Below are 16429 nucleotides of genomic sequence, written 5' to 3'. Positions count from 1 at the left end.
GAATTTCTCATACCTGCTTGTGTCCAAATAAATAACCCTCAGAGAGCAGCACACTTTTTTCACATCTCTTGCAACGCATCAGCAGGCTCGCGGCAGACAAACGCTAACATTCCTCACATCATTGCACATTCGGTGCATCCACAGGAGACATCCACAAGTGTCGTTCATGTAAAGTTTAGAGATAAAAGTTTGGTGGTAAATCCAAAGAGATGAATACTTTCATAACACAGCCAAGCTGATGTCTTCTTTAGTTGTTACCAAGTTACATTGTTAAACAGCTGCCGCTTGTATGCTTGTAATCGGACCACGGTTTGAACCAAAATAATATGATGATACAGATATATACAGAGACCAGCGGGGGGGGGGGGGGTAAACAAACTCGGGTTCGGTTCAAGCAATCGAACCAAGTGTGAATGCACCCTTACTCTCATATGACGTGTTCAGCATTAATACCAGATGTTTTCTAATAATATCAGGAGGGATATCCGGTTTGTAAATGTACAGAATGTTCCTTTAAAGAAATGACCTTTTTCCCTTAAAAGAGTCATACTTGATTTCTTAGCATAAGACCACTTTAAAAGCATATTTGTTAGTAGGAAAGGTTCCTCTATAACTGAGATGACAGGTATCAATTTTCATTGTCTTCTGTATTACCTTGTCTGTCGTCCATTCATTTTGCTACTAATATACTATTCTGCACATTCTGACACCTTTGCTCCCCATTCTTGCCATTCCACCCCTTCACACCCTCTCTTACATTACACTGCTACTTCCTGTCATCCTCCTCTCATTTACTCCTGTCCATCTGAGCTGTTAGAGCAGGTGAAGTCACCTCAAACATCTACATACTTTATCCTTCAAATCACTGATATTCCCAATGCCAATGCACCTTTACTTTATCTTTCCCATCTGTTTGATTTGATTAAGGTGAATAGACCCAAGCCATTACATGTGCAACTTTAATGAATCCCATCTGGTGAGTGTTGCCTCATCGCATAGCTAAACTGGAACATATAATTACAATGTGCGTAAATTTACCAGAAACTTTGCCATCTGGCATTCTGGGGGTCAATGTTCTGACTAATTGTAGGTTAGTTTCTAATTATTATTGAATGGTTGGAGTGGAGCTTTAATGACACTTTGAATTAACTTTAATTTGTGGTTACAGTTAAGTAGTGGCAGAACGTCTCATTTTAGCTATCAGAAAGAATCGGAGATTCCTCCGTCAAAGGAAGACAGGAACTTTAAAGTCCACAATAAGGTATCATAGGTACCATCTTGATTGTAGTTTTGAGTTATAAAGCATATTTGGACACTAAACCCGCATGTTTGTATGTTAAATAGACAGTAGCTGCATTCGAATTCACATACTGTCGTATTATGTACTGCATTTGATGCCTCCTTTATATTGCATTCAGCATCAAGTTTATGGGTGCCTTTGCGTCGTTTCCTAATCTGCATTCTGCATAATTCCTTTAGTGATGCTACCTCAAATCATGTGGCTTGTGGGAGAAAACGTATACATTTAGTAGGAATCAGATTTTCATAATGTGGATGATAATATGAGTGAAATATTTCCATTGACTTACTTTGAAGGAGGGATTCGAACCATATCTAGGAACCAGAATATCATAGAGACTTGGAAGTGGGCTCTTTTGACTTGAGCCAGAAAACAACCACTCAGAATACCCTAGCAACTTCATTGCATTGCTCAAAAAACACTCAGAACCCTTTAACAACCACATAGCAATTCTCTAGCAATCACCCACAACACCCTAGCCTCATAGTAGTGAACTTCTCTTATTTTTAAACAATACACAAAATATAAAACGCTAGCATGCTGTATTAATGTTGTTGGTCTCTTAACACTCTTTGTTTTGCATTTCATTAAAAACCATCATATTTCCCATTTGCGTAATATGTCTCTCTCCATCTGTGCTCTGAACAGACCAGTTCCTTTGCCGTTCATTATTCTAACTCCATAATAATTCCGCCCATTCCAGAATACACGGCATCTCTCCATCTTTCTGTTACTTTCTTATCTGTGTCCTCATTAAGAAAATGAAATGGTTTCACCTCCAGCACTCCTCCTTTATGTCTTGAACATTTCGAATGCCTTTCAAAATCATGTCCCTGTGTCCATCCTCATGTCTCTTTCAAAGCTATAAAGCAAAGCCAGAAACACAACTTTATGTTCTGGACAGGCAAGGGGATGCAAAGGGTGACTCACAAATAGGAAGTGCTCCACGAGAAACAATTCTACTTTATCAATCTTATGTTAGTCAGCCATACTCTTTCAAAACATGGATTTTCAAGGAATGGTTCACACAAAAATGAAAATTCTGTCATTTAATTATCCTCATTTTGTTCCAAACCTGTATTATTTTCTGATTATCTTCCTGTCTGACAAAGTTCTCAAATCTCATTTGCACATGTTCAAATTTGCTGCACCAGGTTTGATGTCAAAGACAACCAACACCATTGATTCAGAATTGGTTCACCATTGATTCTTGACACAGCAAGTTTAAATACTGTATTTGGTAGTGTGAATACGATTTTAGAGCAAAGGACAAGATTGTCAGTGAATAAGGGCTTTTATTTTGGTCTGTTCCTCACATAAAAGTTATCATATAGATTCAGAGGACTACAGTACTGCTTTTGGGAACTTACATTACCATCAGTTTTACTTCATATTACTCAAACAATTTGTGCAACCAAGGGAACTTAAATTAACTGAGTTGATGCAACTATAAAAAGTGTCTTTCCAGCTATACTTAATCCATTTGCGTTGGGACAACATGAATATTTTTTAGTTTGGTTAACTGAAACTGGGCAGAGGTTTTCTAGTTCCCAACATGTTTTGCATGGAATTTGACTGGGTGAATAAATGTTAAAATTAAGCGTTATTTTATGTACTGCATATTCAATATGTGGGATAATGGGGGATACTTATGTTGAAATTTAGAAGAATTTCTGTTATGTTGTAGTTTTGGGGGGTTACCATCATGGTGAAGAGTGGAGCTTGAGCCTAGGTTGAGGACCAACACATTTTGAGAATGCTACATTGCTGTATTAACCATAGCATAAGAACCAAATTGAACTCATTAGTGCTTCCCCCCAGCATATAGTGTATTTAGCATGCTTTTTCCCCCATTTTTCTCCCAATTTGGCATGCCCAATTCCCAATGTGCTTTTAAGTCCTCGTGGTCGTGGAATGATTCGCTTCAATCAGGGTGGCGGAGGCCTTCACGCCTGAAACCGTCAACCTGTGCATCTTATCATGTGGCTGTCACGTGGAGTCACTCAGCATGCTCTGGGATTCAAACTAGCTAACTCCAGGGGTGGTAGCCAGGGTTTTTACCACTGCATTTCTCTTAAAGAATTTTATTATGTTTTTTTTATTAGAGCGTTATGGCATGTTACATTTAGTTGGGTTTACTTGGTTCAGTTAGGTTCCCTCTCCTTGATGTTTAAATTACACAGTCATTTTAATTTAGGAAAACTAATTTCAAACACGAGAAACCACTGTCCATGTTTGAATCAAGTTCAGTTAAAATGTCCCTTTAATTTAATCAAAAATGAACATTATTCACTTTAGTGAACTTTCAAATCTACATTTCCAGTCCAACTTCAGTTGACTGGAAAACCAATTTACTCAAAAAAAAAAAAATATAATAATTCCTCTAAAATAAAACAAGAAATTCCTGAATAAAATGGAGACACAGACTCTCCCAAGCAGGTATATGATCATGTCAGTGGAATTAAGTATATACATAATTTATCCACAGTACTATAAGTATGCATGAGCCTTCTGCACGATTGTTAGCATGCTATTGTCAAAAGTGTAGAGCAGTGATTGTTGTGACTGCTCTCTTTGATGGACTGTCTCTCTTCACATAGTTGGTTTTGTAAGATTTTGAGAATGTGCCAATATAGCACACAGTTGGCTCCAAGCATCCATACATTCCATCTGACCAGGGCGAGAGAGGATTCCATATGCGTCCTGTCTTTTCCATTGCCAGATGTTTGACCTGAAACACTCGCTCCACCCATTGAACAGTTCCAAGTGACGGTATCATTACATAACAAAATAGGAATTTGTCTAGTTTTATTGAATTCCATAAACGTTTTGAAATATTACCAGATTGGCACTCATTTTTTAGATAAAAGACATGCAGTCTGTCTTTAAACTGGATCGATAAGAATTTATCTAATTTGGCAAACCCAATGTTTGCTGACACTCTGGTCAACCTCGATGAAAATGATCATAGGCCCAAGACAAACACCTCAGAGTCTTCGGTAAGCCATAGATCAAATGTTACAGTAGTTATATTACAGTATATACAGTATATTATAATACAATGTTGTTACAGTGTATACTATATACTGCCAACTATTGTCGAAAAATAGGATTTGAAACGGCATTTAAGAGTCGTATGCTACATTGTTGTCACATTATCTCACCACATTGGAGGTTTAATTAAAGGCAGGCTCACACTGTACGATTTTGGCCACGATTCTGCCGTCTGAGACAAATTTCGGGAATCCTAAAGGATTTATGTCGTCGCAGGGCAAAATCGAATCATACAACATTCAGTGTGACATGTTCACAGACGGCCGATTAATAGACTTTGCGATGATCTTTAGCCTCCGACGAAGTACTGGCAGTGTCTGAAATTTAGCATCACATCCGTATAGTGTGTCTGCTATTAGGACAGCCAGATGAGATATTCTGCTCCTCTCTCGCACCCCGATTCACTTGAAAAGAAACCTGTTCCACGTCTGCACCATAGGAACATTTGTGCCCAGTTATTACTCTACTCAAGCGCTTTCAATATATTTTCTTCTTTACATTTTATAGAAAAAGTTGTAATAAATAAGCAGAAAATACTTGAAGAAAAGTGTAACACATCAGCAATATGAAACATTATTCTCTGTGTTAATTAAATACAGAGCTTAGGCTATGTGAAATGCTCGTCTGAGGTGGGCACATTTAGATATTTCGCTTCTATTCCGCAACATTCCCGGGGTTGGGGGTCCGTTTTGCATAACTCAGCGGCACGTTTTAGCTTATTGCGGCACATTCGGCACACATCAGCCTCGGTTCTCCTGATGGCCAGTCCGCCCCTGATCGACACCAAAGTGCGTCAGCCCACCGATGTATATCGTGCAGTCTGACATAATGTCACACAGTGAGCCATGGCGATATCAATTCGTACATATCATACAGTCTGACAAGCAACAATCATAAAGGACTATTATAAATCATAGTGTGCACCGCCTTAAGTTATTTTCTTGGAAATTGTTATTTGTTTCTTTTGCTTGTCATTTTAATTTGACTTCATTTACAATAAAGCTATTTTTCTAATTGCATTTTGTGTTTTACTCCACTTTATATCAGTCGGAAACAAGCTGGCTGTAACATAAACTGCAATACAAATAATTTTAATTGGAATGAAAATATATTTTTTCTACATTTTAAATCCATTTTTGTGGGAACGTCAGTTGTGGGATATAGTATTCCATGCCGTGTACTCTGATTGTGTAGTGCACATTTTTGCAAATGTATTAGGTCATGTTGTTATCCATGCATACAGAAAGTTGAATGTACTGTACAGCAAAACTGTACATACAGCAAAAATGATGTAAGTTGTATGAAAGTAGCCTATGTCAGGGGTTAAATGATTTGCTTTTATATCGTCATTGTGCTAATATATATATATATATATGCTTCGAACTGACAAAGTCTACAGTAACTCTGTAGGCTACAGATAACACTCTGTACAATTGTAGTGTTGCAGGTTGGCACAGTTTTGGTGGCATGAGGGAGACCTACACAATAATAGGCAGGTGGTTTTAATGTTGTGGCTGATCGGTATATATAAATATACATATATATATATATACAATGTGTTCCTAAATGTTTGCAAAACATTTTTTTCAGACCCCCTAGAACCCCTGGGGGTCCCCAGACCCTGGTTTGAAAACCCCTGCCCTATGCCATTGCCTATTTATCATAGCATGCCTTATGTATTGATTTCCTGTGAGAAATAGTATGCCTGAAACGCATCAATTATTTGTAGTTATTGCTCATAATAAGTCAACATTGTGTGTTTTGATAGAAGATGAATGAATCTGGACCTGTCATTTGTTTTTATCTCGTTTTACGTTGTTATCTTTTTACGCCATTTGTTCAGCATGATCCCTCCCACAGCGGCCCTGTCAGCATGGATTGTTCTCGGGGTTTGGTCTACACCTTTCTCAACTCCCTAACCATGCTTCAGTTCACAATTGATGATGTTTATCTTCTTTTCGTAGCCTTCCCTGAGAAGAGAATTTCCTCAGAGTCTGGGGGATGTGTGTCATGCGTGTCAGAAGCGGGTGTTTGTAGTGGAGAAGCTCAGTGCGGAGGGACTCCACTTCCACAGAGAATGTTTCCGCTGTGAGACCTGCCGAGCTCCACTAAGTCTGGGAGGACATTTCTTCGACTCAGAAGAAGGTACTTTAAGAGGCCTGGACTACTTTTTCCAATCTAATTAAAGGGATCATTCACCTAAAAATGATAATTCTGCCATCATTTACTCACCCTGAAATAATTTCAAACGTGTATGTTTTTCATTCTTCAATGGAATACAAAAGGAGATATTTAGCAGAATGTCTAGAATGCTATTTTACATACAAGTGGATGGGAATTGAGTCTGTCAAGCTCTGAAAAACATAATAAAAGTAGTCCATGTGACTTCTTCTGTCCTCTAAAGTCATATGATAGCTTTGTGGGAGGAACATAATGAAAAAAGTTGTATACTCACTAAAATCCTCTTCATTTTTGTGTGTAATATCCCTTTAAATTTCAAGCCATACTACTATTTGTCTCTTATACTGACAGTTATAGATAGTAACACTTCCTTTATTCTTTATTTGTATCCCGTTTAACTTCTACAAAGTCTGTGCTAGTCTTCCTGGGGTCCATTTAATCTTATGTATCTTATGGATAGTTCCTACTCTAAATACTGATTGGATGAACGTGTGCAAAGCCATTGTAAAATGACTGTAAACGCACAGCAGTGACCACACATTCTGTATATTCGCCCATGTCCACAGCGACATCCTTTTCCAATGGATAGGTTGAGTATAGCGTTTTCAATGGCGGGAAATGTCTTTCTAGTGTGGATGAGAGGTGTGAACATTGCAAATGTAATGCTTTTTTAAAACGCAAATAAAAGTTTTCTGATTCCGAACGTCATTGATTTCCAAACTACAGTATGCGTTTCGGTGAAGAAAAAAACTCAACATATGTCATCAATGTGCTATCAAACGAAACTGTATCAGTGAGTACGTGGCATTAGGATTATTAGCTATATCGCCTGGTGAAAGAACTGTTTATTCGGGTAATTATTAAACGTAACTATTTATTAAACAATGGCGTCTTTTATTGTTATGCTGTTGGCGGCGAATTCTAAAAGCAGTAAGCCATAAATTGCAAATTGTATAGAATGACAACATTTTAAATAAAGCTACTGTAACCAAAACAATCGTATTAGTTTAACAACGATCAATGTTTCTTTTTCTGCCATAGGAAAGTTATATTGTAAACTTCACTTTGCTCAACGGAAATCCATAGTGAAGAATGGAAGGCCACCAAATCTACATAGGGTAATACGTTCTCACAATCAATTATTTCCTGTATAAGATTACATTATAACCGTTTAGTAACCGTTAGTACCCATATGTTTCCCTAGACATGTGATAACGGAGTTCACAACAGCCCTAGCTGGACTCCAGAGGAGCGTGAGCACTGTCTCCAGAGCGAGTCTCCAGGTATCCTGTCCTCTCTGCTGAAGAAATGCCTGCAATGGCCACAGCATGTGAGCCAGACTGTGTGTGCTGTGCCACAGCATGTGTGTAACTGGCTACATGGTAAACTGTGGGCCGCTGGGCGCCACCTGAGAGATAACGCAGAGGATTACGCCTTCCTGTACGAGCTGCTCAGTGTGAGTCTGCCTCTGCTTGGAGTTCTCCATGAACTGCTGCTCCAAATGTACGCAGATGCCGAACCGTTTGACCTACAGCCTCTTCTGCATTGGCTGGAAGAGCACCTTGGCCACTGGGTATTAGTGTAGGCGAAACTTCAGACCAACATCGCATGATGTCCCATTAAAAGGGTTAACGTGTGGACAGCAGTGCCTTTGGCCTTCAAGCAAAATGTATTGCTCTGGCCAGCTGTATTCGACAGCTTTTGAACATTTTCAGACCTGACAGATACAGATAGCAATATCTTGAGGGAGAAAGTAGTGGAATTCTTTAACGTTTCTGGAACAAAAAGGTGTGAGCTTGAGATAACGGCACATTCACTTATTCAGCGAGAATGGAAATCAAACAGCTTTATTTATATAAATTGTGTAAACACAATGTACAAATGACCAAAGCCTTTCTCAGGTTACAAAGGTGTGTGTTTTATCATGGTTAAAAAGGGAGTGTAAAAGAACTTTAAGCACTTTAATGAGCGAGCTGCCTTCATACAGTATGCACGATTACAAGTGACATTCTGCTTTTAATTATTAATGAACATTTTGTTGATACTGCAAGTTTACAAAAACTGACTGATCAGTCTGCAAACATGTCTCGTCTACTCTGTTAACCATTTGTGAACATGGAAGCCACATTCTCCGTAAATGTTTCTATGAAAATCACACAGCTTTAAAAGACTGTTCGTGAACTTACAAGATGGCTGAGTCTGGAAGCTGTAAAATACTGCCATCAGAGGCTGCATATGGAGATAGAAAGGCATCACGGCACATTTGAATCCAATGCTTGCATCACATCCTGTCTACTCAGATGCCTTCATCTGGTCAGCTTTTAATGCTACTGTAGGGTTATGTTTTGTCTCTGATATCACTAAATCCTGTATGTGCAATTTGCTGATTGGTTGAAAGGATAAACATGGTGTCTGAAGCGGTTTAGAGCAGTAATTAGTTTAGAAATGTCTCATTTTTCTTTTTTTCAACTTCTACCGAGCAGTAATGCTGCCTGTGAAGTCAATAACTGACTGGGCAGTCAGGTAGTTCGGCAGCTATCTTAAAAGAATATTCAGGGTTAAATACAAGTTAAGATCAATCAACAGCATTTGTGGCATATTGTTGATTACCACTAAAATGATTTTTTTTCTTAACCCTCCTTTTCTTAAAAAAACAAACAAATTCTGGGTTGTAATGAGGCACTTACAATGGAAGTGAATAGGGCCAATCTGTAAACGGTAAAATACTCACTGTTATAAAAGTATAGCCACAAGCAGGGCTGGACTGGTAATCTGGCATACCGGGCATTTTCCTGGTGGGTCAGGACATTGGCACATTGGGGCCGATCAGGGGAGGACTGGCGAGAGTCATCGGGAGAACCAAGGGGTCTGGTGGGTCGAGGTGCGAAACAGCCGTATGAGCTGCGATAAGCTAAAATGAGCCGCCGCATTTTGCACAACGGACCACAAAACGGTGCCGCAATTTGCTGAAAGGACCGCTCAACAACTATTGGTCAACAACTATTGGCTAACCCCCCCCAAACAACTTTGTAAAATCCTGGTCCAGTCCAGCCCTGGCCACAAGACAATGTGTTATAGACAATTTTACAACTGTGTTGCTATGACTATATCAAGTAATACCAATTTTTTTAACAGAAGAATTAATATAAGTGCTTTTGTAAAATTATAAGCTTCACATTTCTGCTTTTACACCCTCCAAAAATGGGACCTATTCACTTCCATTGTAAGTGCCACAATGTAACCTAGTTTTTTGCTTTTTTTTAAAGATAAGGCGGGTTGAGTCCAACCAATTTTTTTGTGGTAATAAACATTATACCATAAATTCTGTAGATTTCATTTTACTTGTATTGAACCCGGAACGTTCCTTTAAAGGCCAAATTCACATTTTTCGCATGCAGCTATGTATCGAGCACATTGCGTATTATGCAAATTCTGTCACCAGGACATTGTGCGCAGACTGTCTGTGTGCACCCCAGTTTGTCTAGACACACAGACATTTGCATCATGCGCACTGAACGTGGGACATAGTGGCATGCGGAAAACCCAAGTATACTTAGGTCTTTAGCTTGTCAGGCAGCCTATGTCCTAGTCAAACATCATGTGACAAGTTTCAACAGAATCAAAGAACAAATCAGAACATGTTTTTTTATCATATACTGATATGTTAAGCAGGAATTTGGACCAATGAGATTTCGCCACAGTGGGTGGTGCTACCCAGCGCAATGGTGGCAAAATCAAAACCAAGTGACCGACAAAATGTCTTGCCATTGTTGCTTGTTGCGGCTGGTTGAGACAAAAATCAAAGAGATTGTTTTATTACTTGTCATTTATCATGTCGTACCTGGGTAGTGCACAGTGACATCTGTATGGTGTATAATGTAACGAAAATTTTACATACTTTCTTTTGGCAGGCTAGCGCCTTGCATGGCAGCTCTGCCGTCATTGGTGTATGAGTGTGAGTGTGTGTGTGAATGGGAATGAGTGTAAAGCGCTGTGGTAACCACTAAGGTTAAAAAAGGCGCTATATAAGTGCATTTACCATTTACTTTCTACATAGTTACATAGTACATTTTGGGACCCATTGAAGTTCTAAATGGTAAATGGACCTTAACCTTATTGGTTTTCAAAGTGCTTTACACTGTGACTCATTCACCCATTCACACACACACTCTCACACCAATGAAGGCAGAGCTGCCATGCAAGGTGCTAGCCTGCCATTGGGAGCAACTTGGGGTTCAGTGTCTTGCCCAAGGACACTTCGGCATGTGGAGTCATGTGGGCCAGGAATCGAACCGCCAACCCTGTGATTAGTGGCCGACCCGCTTTACCACCTGAGCCACAGCCGCCCTGTGTGCCTAAATGCATACAGATTGGAGCCATTTATTGAACAATACTCCTCACTATTCCTTTTTTTTTAAATGTCAAATTTACACTGTGATAACCCAGCCATACTCAAACTTTTGTTTACATAAAAGAGTTTTTTTTGCACTTATTATGAATAGTGCAGAACACAGAACCACTTTTTTGCAGTCTTGCATTTGCGTTCCCTTTTATTTGATTCACTGGACCATAAACGTGTTTTCTTTTGATGCAATTTACATTTACATTTACATTTATGCATTTGGCAGATGCTTTTATCCAAAGCGACTTACAGTGCGCTTATTACAGGGACAATCCCCCCGGAGCAACCTGGAGTTAAGTGCCTTGCTTAAGGACACAATGGTGGTGGCTGTGGGGATCGATCCAGCGACCTTCTGATTACCAGTTATGTGCTTTAGCCCACTACGCCACCACCACCAATTTACTACCTATAATGTGCTGCCTGAGGGCCGGGTAATACTGTACTTCTGCATTTTAAAGTTCCTTAGTGCACTTAAAATGCCCTGGTTATTAGTAATACACAGTGCTAGACACATCTGGATTGGTTTAGTCAAAATTTGTCCTTTTAATGACACTGGAACACATCCTGCTCCAAACTACTGAGTCTATTCAGTGGCATGAATGGTGATTTCAGGTTAATCATTAAATGGCATGCATGAAAATAAATGCACAGCATGTCAGCATGCATTTTCCTGCATTAGTAGCGCCTGTTTCAGAACACTTAGTTTACAGGCTTCATTATGATGCTTTTTATTCACTTTTTTGCTTAATAAATTTATAATGTCTCCACCTGACTTTTTCTGAGCCATGCTGATTGTAAGGTGATCATCTGCATGCTTGCACTTGTTGTACCCTTTGGCAAAGAACAGCATGGCACTAACCAGCATAAACCAGCCTGGCCTTAACTGGTCTTTTCTGCAGGATAGCCTCTTTCAACTTCTGAGGCCTTGCACTTAAATTCTATATCAGAATGCAACGTGTGGACTTCCACTCAAGTGTTTCACAGCTGTGGAAATGCACGGTGCATGACATTAACTGCCTGATGCTTTTATCTGCATGTCACGACTGACATGTTTCTCTTTTCTATCTTTGAGCACTGCTAATCATTTGCTCATGCAATTTCTTCCCTTTCTTCCTTACTGTTTCAGTGGTGGCTTACATTTCAGAATCCGACACGAAGGCGCCTCTGTGCCTCTATGAATACAGGGGTCATTAGTACCGTAGATGACCTTCAATTACCGTAGCACCTTTTAATTAGACATGTCGTAGAACTGTTTGAAGAGACTTTTGCCGTATATTTTCAATCTGAAAAGTTTGTTTTTGCCTAATTTATGTTAAGCCATACTCATACAATAAAAGAATGTAAACAGAATGTAAAAAGAATGTAAAGAATGTATTCTTGTCATTATTACAAATGTACACACCTGGATAATCAACATCCAATACATCCATGAATGCAATGATTGACCGTTCAGAATCAAGCAAACAATTCTCCCACATTGAACTCCTCTATTTAGGTTTACTTATACATGTTATTGTATAAAACACATGTTAATTTTGAATACATTCTAAATCTAGTTTTATTTTTTCATATTAAGAATTTCTTAATTGAGTCATAAAATTTAAAGGAATACTTCTCTCCTCATTTACTCACCCTCATGCCATCCCAGATATGTATAGCTTTCTGTCAGAACACAAATATTTTTGAAGAATATCTCATCTCTGTAGGTCCATATAATGTAACTCAATAGTGAACAAAACATTGAAGCTCAAAAATGCACATAAAGCAGCATAAATGTAATGGACTTATGGGGTTTTCCACTGTGGATAGTACCTGGTACCTTTTTTTAGTATCACCTCGGTCGAGATTCCAAGTGAGCCGAGCCGATACTAAATGTGACGTCAAAATCCTGCAGATCACTGATTGGTCAGGGAGAATCGTCACTACCAGTGTCACTGGATTTCCGACACGCAACATCAACCCGCTAGTTTTAAAGTTATAAAAAGCGATAACAGTATCATTTGTTCACGTGACTTTTGAATTGTGAAAATAGAAATGGCTGTGCGCAAAACCACGCCGTGGTCAATAAACGATGTGTAGACGGTCCACTCGTTAGCGATGAGTGAAACGAAAAAGTCTCTCAGGAAGTGTCTCAGCTGTTGGCCGCACACGGCTACCATCAGACCCACCAACAGTGTAGTGACTACAGAACCATCAAGGAAAAGTGGAAGTGGTTCGACCAAATGGACGCTATCTAAACCGGCTTGCAATGGGAGGGAGAGTGTCCTGGACTGAGTGCGTTGATCCACAATGGAGGATGGTATGTTTTGTTACGTTAACTGTATACTCTACTTGAAAGCCTCACTTTATTTCGTTGACCAGCTACTGGAACAAACAGGCCAATTTAACTGTTACTCTTGTGTAAAATCACCATGCAACAACTGCTTAATGCAGCACAATGAGCTAGTAGCTAACAGCTAGCGGTTGTGTTATCGTTTTGGTCAGTTTGTGTCATGTTTAAGATGATGTCACGGCAGTAGAGGCAGAGCAACTATGAAGATCAGCCTATAATCCCACCCATGCTGAGGGGCACTAAACTGCAGTGGAAATGCAAGTTCAGAAACGTGAAGCAAGTAGAGTTGAGGCGAGTCGAACCGTAACGTGCAGTGGAAAAGAGATATTCTTCTAAAAATCTTCATTTGTGTTCTGCAGAAAAAAAGAAAGTCATGCACATCTGAGATGGCATGAGGGTGAGTAAATGATGAGAGAATTTTAGATTTTGAGTGAAATATCCCTTTAAGTATTTTACATAAAAGGCTTTAAAAAGGTATATACTGCCTTTAAAATGCATTTGCCCTTTAAAATGTATAATGTATAGAAAAATACAAATAAAAACATATTATATCATTTCAATCTGTTAAGATAAGTGCTGATATTATCTGCTTCCAATGTCTGCTTCCTAATCGGAGTGATACTGGTAATAAAATTATAAAATTATAAAAAAAAACTACTATTGCACAATTCTTATATTTACCATGTATTGTGCATCTATAAGGCTAATGATTGAATATACAAATAGTTTTTACATTTTTACAGGACCAGTTGTGAGAAAACACTCTGTATAATCTTAAACCCATGCAAATTTAAATCCAGTTTTGGTGAAGCTCACTGAGTGAACTCTTAACATTCTTTCCATTGCCAGATTCGAGTGGGTGAGAAAAATGCTTTCAAGAGCTTGTAAGAGCTGATAAGTGTTCAGAGTGACCCGGGATGAGACCTTCCTGCTAGCTGGACTTTAGGAAGATAAGGGGTTTGGGGTGGAGGTCAAAGCCTACATGTTAACTTCACATAGCTGACCTCGTTCTTGCTTGATAAAGCCTTTAGCGCTGGCAGAAAAACGCATTTGAATGTGTTGTAGAAGACTACTTATCGAAGTACTGTAACTGATTCCACAGTATTTGTACACAGACATTCTCTCACTGCCATGGCTATGTACAGGTGAGGTGAGAAACAGTATGGCTCATTACTGCCTCCATCTGGCTGAACATGAGCAGGGTTCTGATTGAGAGAGCATCTGTAGAGTCAGACAGAGAGAGAGAGAGAGAGGGCACATCTGGATCTTTCCTGAGGATCCTAATGAAGAGGTAATTACTCTACAAAAACATGTATGTATGGTATGTATTCTTAACAGTTGCAGCTATTTTTACTGTGCATGGCAGTACACAATTAGGTCAGTTACATCTGTTGCACACATGTCCCCTGAGTATAAGGTTATATAATATGCTACTTGTAAATGGTAGTTGACATGTCCTGCAGTGTGACATGCTATGCTCCATCTACACATATCTTAAACAGCATTTTGCTCATGCATTTATAGGTATAATGCATGCAATATTTAAAACATCATATTTATATATCATATAATATATTACTTATCTACCCCGCTATGTACATGTGTTCCTCTTGGTTGGTTAAAATTATTTTGCACATATTTATATATACTTGTCTGTTATTTTGCACTAAGAGTATCTGCTGCCTATCATGCACATATCAAGCCTACCTCACTGCAATATTTGCACACTAGACATAACTTGCACTACAGTAACTACCTAGAGTAATTACTGCCTCACACAACTCAGTATGTGTGCCTGCACACATCATACATTTTCTGCATTCATTATTTATTGTTAAATTCAGTATATGTACTTATTTATCATGCCCAGTGTTGTTTCCTATTGTTGTTACATACTCACTGTTGTATTCGGTGTTGCACTAATTCATGTGTCTACCTGTGATAGTCTTGTAAGACATGTTACCTGTTAAATGTTATGCACTGTGGTCTCAGGAGTCACTTTGTTTCATTTCTTCCCCTGTACGCTGAAGGAAATGACAAAAAACCACTTGACTTTAGTACAAATTTAAAATGAAATCACATTTAAAGCAAAGGAAAAGAATAAATAAATCATATTTGCACAACAGCCCATAAGATGACGATATGTACAAATAATGCAAATGAGTAAAAAAACAAAACAGAAGAAGAACTCTCGTCAACGTGCATAGGAGGGCTGTTTGAAAGTAGATTTGCAGTATAAAAAAAGGAATTAAATGTTGATCTGTTTCATACCAACACATCTCATATTTCTTCGAATATATGGATTTAACCACTCGGGTCATATGGATTACTTTTATGCTGCCTTTATGTGCTTTTTGGAGCTTCAAAGTTCTGGCCAGCATTCACTTGCATTAATTAATTGCTTAAATGTTGATGTAAAAAAAATAAGTAGAAGAAAGAAAAAAGCCCATGGAGATGATATGCGTCTTGTGTCCTGTTATTTTCTAATATATCAGTTAGTCTACAGGGGGAAAATCAGAACAAGTGTGTTGTCTTTTATATGGTCAACATAGCAGGCTGTTACTGATAGTGACTGTAAATCGACAATAGAATACACAACAAAACAACACCACACTTGTTTCCCAAAGGTGCATGTCTTGACAATTATCATTGTGTTTATGGAGGAGTCTCTAAATATGCATTTATTTTGCCACCAGAGGGCGATGTTGACCAGAGTAAGCTGGGTCTGAGCCTTCAAAATTAAAAGGGTATTTATTTATAATAAATTGCATACAGTATAGTATTAGATAAAATGTTACATTGTCAAGATGAAATCTCTGTACAAACCGAACATCACAGTTTAGATACACAGCTATTCACATCACTCACAATCAAATACAAGTGAAAGTGATGAACCTGCTGCCAGCTGAGGCATATCTGTAGCCTTTTCAGCAGCACAATCCTTCCTGAGGAGATAAGACAGGGAAGAAACAGATGTTCCAAAGCAGAAGGTTATCTCTCTATGCCACCCTCGGAGTGGAAAGGTTAACATATACATAATAAACATGTCACTACTGTTGTTCCTAATCAACTTTTCAATATAGACACCGGTCGAAATGTCAAAACAACATTTTACGGAAACATGGTTTTTAGAATAGTTTTCTATTGAGCTCAGTTCTCC

At 38.7% G+C, this 16429-nt stretch overlaps 1 protein-coding gene across 2 annotated transcripts in view; it reads left to right on the top strand.

The window, feature by feature from the left end:
• The window catches only part of LOC127654119 (F-actin-monooxygenase mical2b-like), a 77853-nt gene extending 64087 nt beyond the window's left edge, over positions 1-13766 (top strand). For both annotated transcript variants that reach the window (XM_052141252.1, XM_052141169.1), the window contains exons 17-19: positions 6319-6499; positions 7577-7653; positions 7740-13766. In XM_052141252.1, coding sequence (XP_051997212.1) covers positions 6319-6499; positions 7577-7653; positions 7740-8120 — 639 coding nt within the window. In that variant the 3' untranslated portion in view covers positions 8121-13766. The remainder of the gene's footprint in view (positions 1-6318; positions 6500-7576; positions 7654-7739) is intronic.
• The last annotated feature ends 2663 nt before the right edge of the window (positions 13767-16429 follow it).

The sequence above is a fragment of the Xyrauchen texanus genome, chromosome 1, assembly GCF_025860055.1.
Source record: "Xyrauchen texanus isolate HMW12.3.18 chromosome 1, RBS_HiC_50CHRs, whole genome shotgun sequence".
NCBI classification, from domain to species: Eukaryota; Metazoa; Chordata; class Actinopteri; order Cypriniformes; family Catostomidae; genus Xyrauchen; species Xyrauchen texanus.
This window is presented reverse-complemented; position numbering and strand designations above follow the sequence as displayed.